This window comes from Zingiber officinale, chromosome 3A, assembly GCF_018446385.1.
Source record: "Zingiber officinale cultivar Zhangliang chromosome 3A, Zo_v1.1, whole genome shotgun sequence".
NCBI classification, from domain to species: Eukaryota; Viridiplantae; Streptophyta; class Magnoliopsida; order Zingiberales; family Zingiberaceae; genus Zingiber; species Zingiber officinale.
The window spans coordinates 116794425-116805795 of NC_055990.1; the positions used below are offsets into that span (position 1 = coordinate 116794425).

General features: G+C 38.5%; 1 protein-coding gene across 1 annotated transcript; it reads left to right on the forward strand.

The window, feature by feature from the left end:
* The first annotated feature begins 284 nt into the window (after window positions 1-284).
* On the forward strand, window positions 285-7676 carry LOC122052329 (protein phosphatase 2C 32-like). The gene is made up of 4 exons (XM_042613807.1): window positions 285-3119; window positions 5512-5625; window positions 6556-6820; window positions 7416-7676. Exons 1-4 carry the CDS (start codon window positions 741-743, stop codon window positions 7529-7531), a joined length of 2874 nt encoding a protein of 957 aa, XP_042469741.1. The 5' UTR covers window positions 285-740; the 3' UTR covers window positions 7532-7676.
* The last annotated feature ends 3695 nt before the right edge of the window (window positions 7677-11371 follow it).

Below are 11371 nucleotides of genomic sequence, written 5' to 3' on the forward strand. Positions count from 1 at the left end.
AATATAAAGCGGAGATGATAATTGAAAAATAAAGCCCGCTTATTTGTCATCCTGAGACCTGGTCTCAGAGGGAGTGGAGAAAGTAGACAACTCAATTTAAATCCATTTCATGGTCATAATCATGACGGCGACCATGATGATGTGATGATCAAATTCCATGCCATTATTATTAATATTTATTATTAATAATAATATTTTGACTCGAAGGGGGAAGCAAATGCAAATGGGACAAAGGCCAGCACCCAAATGCAATGCAATGTAATGTAATGTAATATAAGCAAGTGTTGGACCTCTTCATTTCCATCCCCCAAAATTCAACTCCTCTCTCTTCTCCCAAGCTCAACCCGACAACCTCTCAAGTTTAAGCAGCGCCCTTGAGCTCCTCATCTGGCAGCTCAGATCTGTCGTTTTCCAAGAGATGAGCTGATGAGCTCTCCATTTCGCTAATTGCTTGCTTGTTTATTAGCGTATTTTGGCTTAAAGATCGCATCTTGAGGGATCCATATGGGAGCATTTGGATCCTCCTGAAGCCATAGCCGTCGTCTTCTATGATGCGAGCTCGCCAAGGGCGGAGTGGTAGGGTTGAGTGGTGCTTCGGCTTCTTGCGTTCGCGGGGTTCCACGCTCAGCTTGTTCTTTCTCTACCTGCTCATGGTGCAGGGCCATGGAATTGGAAACCCTCCGCTCCATAAATCTCCCCTCGAGGTTCGCGATTTGATGCTCTTGTAGTGCTGGGCTCCGATGGGGAATGGCACGTCTCGAGCCGTTGGCTGTTTCGTTCCCTCAGGAGTCGCCAAGGATGGGGTCGATCTGGACCTCCTTGAACCCTTAGACGAGGGCCTGGGGCACTCCTTCTGCTACGTGAGGCCGGTGATTGTGGATTCTCCGGCTATAACGCCCTCAAACTCCGACAGGTACACTGTGGTTTCGAACACTCTTGATTCCGACACGCGCAGTGCTTCTTTCAGGCAGGAGATTGCAGAAGAGTCGCAGAGGGCGAGCAAGAATTCTTCTGAGACCACCTTTCGGACCATATCGGGGGCCTCAGTCAGTGCCAATACCTCCACTGCGCGGACCGGTAACCCTAATGTGCTCATCTCCAACGATACGCAAGAACCGGCTGCTTCATTTGAGAGCACCGCTTCATTTGCCTCTGTCCCTCTCCAGCCACTGCCTCGTGGATCGGGGCCTCTGAATGCTTTTATGTCAGGGCCTTTGGGGAGGGGATTCGCCTCGGGGCCATTGGAGAGAGGGGCGAGTCTTATGTCTGGGCCATTGGACAAGGGTTTCTTCATGTCCGGGCCGCTTGACTCAGCTGATACAAGTAGCTTCTCTGCTCCTCTTGGTCATGGCCGGGGAAAGACGAGATTTGGCCAACTTGTGAGGAGCATGAGCAGACCTATGACGAGTGTGCTTTCAAAAACTTTTACCAGGCGTCAGCGTGGCTCTGGTTGGATCCACCGGTTCCTCTTGCATCCCATGTCCCATCTAGTGTGGCATTCTAAGGACACAAAACCACAATCTGATCCTTCGCGAAACTGTTTGGAAGCTGGTACCTCCGAACTTGAGTATTGCAGCAGCCGCAACTTGCAATGGGCTCATGGCAAGGCTGGGGAGGACAGGGTTCATGTTGTCCTTTCCGAAGAGCAAGGGTGGTTGTTTGTTGGAATCTATGATGGCTTCAGTGGTCCTGATGCACCCGATTTTTTGATGAATAACCTTTATAAAGCTGTAGATAAAGAATTGGAGGGACTTCTATGGTATTATGAAGACAAATCAGGCCATATTATTTCATCATCTGATCTTAGTGAAAATGATGCTTCTAAGATTTCTTCTGGTGTTGTAAAACAAGAATCTCTTTCTTCAGACTTGCAACAAGGTGAATTGTGGAATTCTAGGTCAGTTAATTTATCTTTTGGAAACCAATGTGAGGAAGGAGTTGCACTTGACCCATCCCATGAAGAAAATTTTCGATTAGAATCTTCCATGGGTGACAATTTGGTTAAGGGATCAAGCATGGGTGGCCCAACTTCGGAAGGAGAAGTTGAAGACAACAAGCTGTGGTGTGAAATTCCTCGTGACTGCAATTCATACAGGGATGATGGAAATCTGGACGCTGGGGGTCATGCTGATGTATCCCATAAGAAAACATCCTGCATCTCAGAAATCAAATCAGAAAGTAGATGTAGAAAAAACAAACGCCTTTATGAGCTTCTTCAGATGGAACTTCTTGAGGACCATGGCAAAGACTCTTACCTGTCATCAGGTAATCCCACTGCCAGAAGTGATTCTTGGGATTTGCAGCTTAGTGCCCCTGGGGACTTGGGTATCAGTAGCAGAGAAATTTCCTCACCAGTACAACCAGTACTTCATTCATCCAGCACCAAGAGGGAAAGTTTAAGGCTAGGAGAAGAACTTGTTGGAATACAAGAGAGTAATGCTGTAGTTAGAAGCAGTTCAAAAGAATCAAAGCAAAAATATGTGGTATCATTTTCTACTGTAGGACAAAAACAGATGATGAGAGCGTCATTATTTGGAACAAGGTTAAGGAAAATGTACAGAAAGCATAAATTCTCACACAGGAAACTTTTCTCTTGGAGCTACTATGGGAGTAGAAATCCATCTAATATTGATGATAGAGTAGATAATTCATCAGTGATTATCAGACGGTGTAAATCAGGGCCAGTGGACCATGATGCAGTACTGAAGGCTATGACACGGGCACTGGAAGCCACAGAAGAGGCTTTTGTGGATATGGTAGAGAAGGCACTAGATAGAAACCCAGAGCTCGCACTGATGGGATCATGTGTTCTTGTCATGTTAATGAAGGACCAGGATGTGTATGTGATCAATCTTGGAGATAGTCGTGTTATTCTTGCACAAGATAGACTAAATGATGTCTACGATGCACAAACTGTTACAATAGAAGACGCAAGACATCAAAACAGTATGAGAGATTCTCTTGTCCATATGGAGTTAGACAGGATATCAGAGGAATCTCCAATGCATAATCCTAAAGCCCAGCTTTGTAACAATAATAAGACCCGGGAATTATCTCTTTGTAGCCTAAAAATGAGGGCTGTTCAGCTCTCTTCTGACCACAGTACAAGCATTGAGGAGGTATGAGCCAGACACAAGTTTTAACCCACCTTGCATCATCTGTTTTTGTCCTACAGTTTTAACCCAATTCTGAATAGACAGTTTGTGTGCTTGAATTTGCATATGAGAAGGTGCTTGGCGAGGAAGATTTATGCAAAAAAATACTCTGTGTGGTAGTGCTTAGGTTCTCTAAACTAATGCTAGAAATTGTTCAAAATAGTGGATCTATTATAAATTGCAAGTTTCCAAGAACTGAAGTACAATATGGAATCCTTGATTGTGTTTCATGCTCCTACTCCTTTATGGTAGTGTAGAAACTACACCTTATAGAAGCTGGTAGGCTCCCGAATCTTTAAGGGTAAACTTGGATTTAATTAAAGGAATAGTCATTTATATCTTCATTTATCATGAATCTCAAGGATAAAGTTTAGATACTTTTAGCTGCAATATCTGCAGGATAGTTCTATTTCCTTAATTTTAGATGGATGTATGAACACAATCCATTATCCACTAATTTAGGGAGTATTTTTTCTGTAAAGATATCCTGATTAGGGTAGTGTTCCATACCCACAATACGTAGTTGATGCCAATCTTACTAGGATCAATGTACTGTGATCTGTGCATGCAATTTCAGGTTGGAAGTACATAACTAGGTAGGATTATTCTGTTCCATTAAGAGATTCTCATGGCTCCTTGTTCCCTTAATGCTTTATGATATGCAACTTAGTGTACTTTTCTGTAGGAGGGATATTAGATAATTTACAAGAAACCTTAGATTTTGGAGCCCAAATTGGAAACCTCTAGCAAACATATACTCAACTACTGTTGAAAAGTATAAGAACCTATCCTAACTCCTAAGGAAACAAAGTTCAAGTTAAAAAAGGAGGAGGGAGAAGAATCTAATGTTTACTTGTAAGATATGAAGAAAAGGAAAGGAGCTAAGTTTAAGACCAGTAAATACTTGAATAACTAGCACGTTAATGGCTAAGAATCCAAATTTGTTGGATCATTTATTTTACATGAGCCATTCTTCTTAAACTCTTCCCCAACCTTGGATATTTAGTGTGTTTTTTGTTTGGTTGGCTTGCCAAAAGTTGAACATTGATGATGTCTGTGTAGTGTCTAGGGCATGGTCATGCAACGAAATTTCCCTTCGGAGTATGGGACAGATTTATTGTGCATAATCTTCTTCCTTCTTGCATCATGGGCATGATTGGACTAGATAGAGTGGGCATATATCTTGAGCTATTATGCAGGCAAAGGAAGGAAAACAAGTTGGGAGATGCAAATCGTGCCATGTTTCACTTTCCACTTGTTTGTTTGAGTTTTCATTTTGTCTATATCCTATAGCATGGATGAATAAGAGGGTTCCACTATGGTCTGTTCAATTTCCTATATTTTGGTCTTTGAGGTGGGAATAGATGGCAAGGCCTATTTGCTGAGATATAGAATGCATCTCACTCACTTTTGGTGGAGAGTTATTAACGAGTTTTGATGGAGTTGGGATTAGTAAATTTAGCCAACCTTCCCTAGCTAAAGTAAGATTGGGAAGAGACTGTCTGACCTAGTGATTCATTAGCTGATCTATAACATGAATCTCAACATTTTAGTAGGAGTGAGAATTGACATGTTAAGTTAGGATTGGAAATTTGCATCATATCATAAATGAGTCGTGTTATCAATGCCAGTCAATATAAAATGCTAGGTCTAAGATTAATTAAAATCTCAAAAGTATTAAATTATATTGTATAAACAGTTATTGTACTTTTTAAAATTAATTTACTTTGTAAACAGGTCAATTCATGTCATACAATTTTACATACTCAAGTCTTATCATGTCACTTTCGTGATGTGTATCTGTCAATGATATTTCAAGTTGAATAGGTTTGGCATTGTTATCCAGGCATATCTAATATTTAAGGGATGGCTTCTCTTTATCAATAAATCGTTTGTATGCCCATTACAAACAATGTTTGGCCATCGTAAAATTATATCAACAACAATTTTATGAATAAGAATAGGAATCTCACAGACATTTAGTTGATGGCATTAATATTCACATAGCCGACCCCATATAGTTGGCATTCACATCTTGAGGTTGTTGTATGTTCTAGTATGTTTAACACAAGAATGCAAACTTGGATAGTTTATATTCATGGTGATACTGCATGAATTATAATTTTATGAGTGCTAAGGAGGGCTAATTTAATGACAAAATTGAGTTGAGCAAAAGCACATTCGCCATAATAATGCAGGAAAACATATTTCTTCTGTAGCTTGCCACTTGATAGTTTTGTCTCTGCTAAACATTTAATGAATTTCACTGCAAGAAACTTTATTATCATTAGGCATTTTTGACGGAATCACATACTTATTGTCTCGGTTAACTGATCTTTTATGCTTAATCTTTCAGGAGGTTTTGAGAATTAAAGCAGAACATCATGATGATGCTCAAGCTGTCTTCAATGACAGAGTAAAGGGCCAGTTAAAAGTTACAAGAGCATTTGGAGCAGAATTTCTGAAGAAGGTCATCTCTCATATTTCATATTTAAATTGTGAACAACTTTCATCTTTTTGCCATCTTGTTAGTTAACATTGGTACCTACATGTTTTTTTTTTTTTAAATAAATGAGTATTTCTAGTTTAACTTGGCCCGAGATACATTCACACTTAGGGTCCGTTTTTCCTTCTAAATGCAATTCTGTGTGATCTGTAAATTCAGAAAATTATCTTATGGAAAAAGCTTTTTATTGCAAAAATCTTATTCTGCACCTTTATTGAGTTGGTTTGATAATGAGTTTACTTAGGACTATTAATCTTGAAATCGTCATATCCAAGTTTGATTGCTACTGCAAAAGCTGAGGGCATTAAGCTATTAACTGATTAACACTGATCCACATGAACGATAAGTAGGGATTTGTACTCTTTTTGCAAGTTTTTTGATTGACTAATGCATCTGTTATGATTCAAATGCCTCAATTATGACTCATTTTGGTACGCACATTAACTCTCCATAACACTCTGCTTTGGACTGCTGGCCATCTGCATTGATAATATTCACATGTGTATTCATTTTGAAGTGATGGGGAATGCCAAAAAGTAGGGATGAGAGTTGGATATATATATATATATATATATATATATATATATATATATTTCTTCTATGCTTCTATCTATTTTTTCTCTAGTTGTGATAATCAAATTCTTTGAAACATGATGCTTCCATATGCTGTTTTTTTATTAGTAGTGGTGTAGGATCGATCATCTATATAATCCACTTTCTTTAATAATGTAGTTATATATAAGATTTAAAAACCATCAATTGATTTGAGGTGCAAGTGCTAATAAAATGTTATGAGCAAAATATGATAGAACGGGTGCTGGAGTGGGTACACAAACTACCTATATTTGCTGGAAACGTGCTATATTAATTTTGATTGTGCTCTTTCTGATACAGCCAAAATTGAACCAAGCTCTGCTAGAAATGTTCAGAGTTGACTACATTGGAGACTTGCCATACATTAGTTGCAGTCCATCAGTTCTTCATCATCATCTCTGCTCAAGTGATCGATTTTTAGTCCTCTCGTCCGATGGGCTTTACCAGTATTTCAGCAATGAAGAGGTGGTGTCACATATTACATGGTTTATGGAAAATGCACCAGATGGGGACCCTGCACAATACCTCATTGCTGAACTGCTAATCCGTGCTGCTAAAAAGAATGGTCAGTCAGTCTTTAATCATTAAGTTTATATCTGTGAATGCCAAGCATACGCATCCACATTTCCCTTGAGTTTCTTCGGTTTTGACCAGTGCACTAGGACAGTCGGCAAGAAATAGCATTAGTTCATTCAGTTCATATAGGTTATTTCAGGTTTTGTTCGTCTGAACATTATGAATGTTGGGTATTGATATTGTTAGATGTAACCACATACAATGAAGTTTTGAACTTTAAAATTGTCGTTTATGATTCATTTTGATAAGGTTGGTACCGTTTTCAATCTCTTTGACTCTGCAGTCTTACTGATAGGCAAATAAAATGAGTAATGTTTATGAGACAAAATGTGCTTTGTCCACCATCGCATATGAAACTGTCTAAACATTCTCAAGATCTTTGATCCATGTAGCCTCAGTATCTCAATAGAAATCAGTAACCCAACAACTTTCGAGGTTTCTCTTCTGTTCTCTTTCCTAGGTAGGGTTATTATCTATTTCCTAGCCAAGTATCATCACGTCTGGTGCTAAATCCTAGCTACTATCCAACTTAGATATGCATACGTACTGATTCATATTATGGCCTTTGTGATGTTGCATTGCAGGCATGGACTTCCATGAATTGCTGGATATTCCTCAAGGGGACCGTCGTAAGTACCACGACGATGTTTCTGTCATGGTGGTTTCCTTGGAAGGAAGGATTTGGAGATCATCCAGTTGATTATTGTCTTTAGGAAGCTGTTTGCCTTGTAACGTCGTTTCTAACAAATTACAATCATCAAAGGCATCCATGTTTTGTATATTTGTGCAATGGCTCTCTCTCCTTGGATGAACTGGTAAAAATTTGAAGCCTTTGAGAAGAAAAATAATCACCGACCAAAACAACTGCAGTCAGATTTCTAATTATCTGGCTATCTTTTAAATGATCACATCACGTTACTTGGTTCCATTTAAGATCTTTCATCATCATATGATGAGGTTTCAATTGAAGTTTCATAATGCAATTTCATAATGGGTAATGCTAAATAGTCATAATGTAGTCATCCAAAATACATGTATGTGTATGCATGGACATTTTAGTAATATTATATATATATATTAATTACATACATGCATATGCATGTATTATAATTTGGAGATAAAAATTTTTAGCTAGTCAAATTCTTGCCAACAAGATTTACTCTTTCATAATATTATCATTCATGTTTACAAGACATTCGTGCCTTTGCGAAACCATGCATATTGACAAATAATCAAGGTAAAATTCTTAAAGGATGCCCTTGGTTTCATTTATTATCAACGAACACACTATAGTTTGTATTTATAAAGAAGATGCTCTATGCGAAATATAAAAGATAGAAAAACAAAACATCTTTTTATTCATATTATTTAAAAAGTTTTTAAAAACTCATAATGTAATATTCTAAATACCTTTTTGCACTTTATCTTACAACTGTTTTGTAAAAAATATATCACCTTGGAGATACTATGTTGATAGTGGCTATGTTGTTGCCATGCATAATTTATAGAATCGTGATCCTATGCAGAATCGATTTAGGGTTATGATCGGATCGTAAAATCGTATGATCTTATCAAAAACCTTAAAATCTTATTGTAGGACCGTTAGATTCGATAGAGGGGGAGGGGGAGGGGGAGGGGGGGGGGGTGAATATCGATTCGAAAAACAAGAGTATAAGCGCAGCGGAAAAGTAAAATAGACAGTTGTTTTACTTCGTTCGGAGCCTGTGACGACTCCTACTCGAAGGCCCGTGGTCCTTGACCACTTTCGTTGGGCAATCACTAGCAATTCGAAATAATGATTACAAAAGAATCGTACAGTGAATGCTAATGAAAACTAAAAACAAAATACCGACAAGAAGGGAAAAGAATGGAGCGTAATGTCGGAGCTTTGTTGGCGTCGCACTGAACGTTGAGCAGCAAGACCAGCAGTAGAAGAATTTTTAGCTTAATTGATTTATTCTGAAGCTCCTGTCTGGGGCTTCTTTTATATGCTGTTCCAGGCGCCTGGATTCCTTCCGGGCGCCTGGAATGTGACGTAGCTGCACAAACCGTGATGCTCCACGTGGCGACGACTCGGCTGGATATAATTTGCATTCCGGGCGCCCGGACCACCTTGTTCCAGAAATCTCCTTTTTCCTGCAAAACAAAGTTAGTCCGAGGCAATATATATCCTGCAAAACAGATTATTAGCACATTTGTAATAGTATGAATTGGCATAAGTTAGTATGACTTAGATTCCGTCTTTCCGAGACCGGAATCTAGTCACGATCTCGACTTAGACATCCGAAATGGATCTAAGCCGGATCGACGCCTAATGTCCCCTTCCCGGGAACGCGTCCTCACAGTCACTCCCCTCCAGTGACTTACCTCACTTACCTGCCAGACGTCCGGTCAGCCCGTCGACCCGTCTGGACTTCTCGCCAGCTATCCGGTCAGCCCGTCGACCTAGCTGGACTTCTCGCCAAGCGTCCGGTCAGCCCGTCGACCCGCTTGGACTTCTCGCCAGCTATCCGGTCAGCCCGTCGACCTGTCTGGACTTTTCCTGCACACTTGATCAAAGTGTCAGACAACAACAAAACTAACTTAACCTATTTGTCATTCATCAAAACCTGGGTTAGACCGTTAGTGCTACCCGCACCAACAATCTCCCCCTTTTTGATGGAATGACAACTTGGTTAAGTTAGTGAAAACATATGCAAGAAGCAACATGTATTTATGTGGTTTTTAAGTTAGTTTGCATTTTCAAATTGATTTAGCTAACTTAACCACCTAACCCTTCTCCCCCTTTGGCATTCATCAAAAAAACATGAACAAAGGTAAATAATCATAGTGAAGAGTTACTGTAACAGGTAATCAAATTTTGAAAGATATCTAAGTTTGGTTCAAAATTTAAACGATAAAAGTGCAATTTTTAACACTAAGTAAAAAAATAGTCAAGTTGACTTGGGGGAGTTTAAAGTTTTGGAAACTTGTTTAAAGCATTAGCTTTTAGCTTTTAGAAAAATTGCTAAGTTTAGATAGTCTAATTTTCAAACATAAGTGTGTAAGGTCTAAATTTCAAGATCAAGTTTAAATTTCCAAAACAAGTTTCAACTTTGAAACGCTTTTCAAACATAAGTTTTCAAAAACAAAATTTTCAAAATTAAGTTTGAAAAATTTATTTTTCAAAACGATTGAAAAATACTAGAAAAATTCAGTTTTCTAGAATACTAGAAAAGTACTAGTTTCAAAATCATGGTTTAAAATACTAGAAAAGTTCAGTTTTTAAGTACTAAGTAAAAAGGATAAAAAGTTTGTGATTTAAAACAAATAATTTTGAGTTGAAAAAAAAATTTCACAATTTTAAGCAGGTTGATTTTGAAAATTGATTTTTAAACTTTGATTTTCAAAATTAAGGAAAATGATTTTGAGAAGCTTAGTTTGTAAACTTAAGTTTTGAAAAATCTAATTTCCACAATTTTCAAAACTAAGTTAAATCTAATTTTCAAAATCAATTTTCAATAAAAAGTAAAACCCAATTCTTAAAAACAACTTAGTTTTATAAGAGTTAGTTTTCAAAAGTAGGTTTAAGAAATTTTTAAGAAAATATTTTTCAAACAAAATTTAAAATATTTTATATAAAGGAAAATTTTTAATTAATTCCTCCCCCTGAACTTGACACTTAACTTTAACCAGCTGTCTAACCAATTAGATACTAACTAACTATCAGAAGATAGTAGCTTTCACTTGGTTAGTCAGATTAAGTTAATTACAACCAGTCAGTGTTTGACTTGACTGATGAACTTTAATCTGATTAATATCTGAATTGTATTTAACGTCCAGACTTATGCTGATGCACTGGAATAAGCATCTTAAGTCCAGACAGTTGGCCTATGCATCTCACCCCTTTCTATGTTTGTCAAACACAAGCAAGGTAAACCTAGGGTGTTGGTGAGATGCTCAAAAACTAGTCCTATGGGTACATACTTTCTAAGGATTCAAAACTAGTCTAAGGCCAAAACTGCTTTTGAAAATCTAAAAATGGAAAGTTTTGAAAACATACAGTTTTAACCTATAAGTTGGTAAAATCATTTTTGAAAGTATTTTTGAAAGATCCTAGCCTATTAAGATAGAACATATTCAATGTAAGTTTGAAATGTCACTAGATAAATCCAAAATATTTTACAAGTAGTGTAGCTACAGAAGTAGGTCATCACTAAGGCTACTGAGATGATGAAGGGGGTGGTCCAGATCCCAAGGATCGAAGAAGTGCCATCAGCTCAGTGTGTCGGGTGACTCCGGCAGCTCGTAACTCGGCAACCTCTCGCCGCATGTCCCGATGAAAATCAGAGTTCTCCTGCTGGAGACTCGCCATAGCTCTCTCTAGTCCGGTCATCTAGAGTGCGGGGAGCGTGTCGTGGTGCTCGAGCCGGGGTGGTGGTGGAGCCGGTGCGGCTTCCTCCGGAAATAGTGCGAGCATGAACTCGTCCACCTGTGCGTCTGGATCGGGCCCCCCTCCGCCAAGACATAGTCCCGTCATCTCTATCTATGTGGATACCGG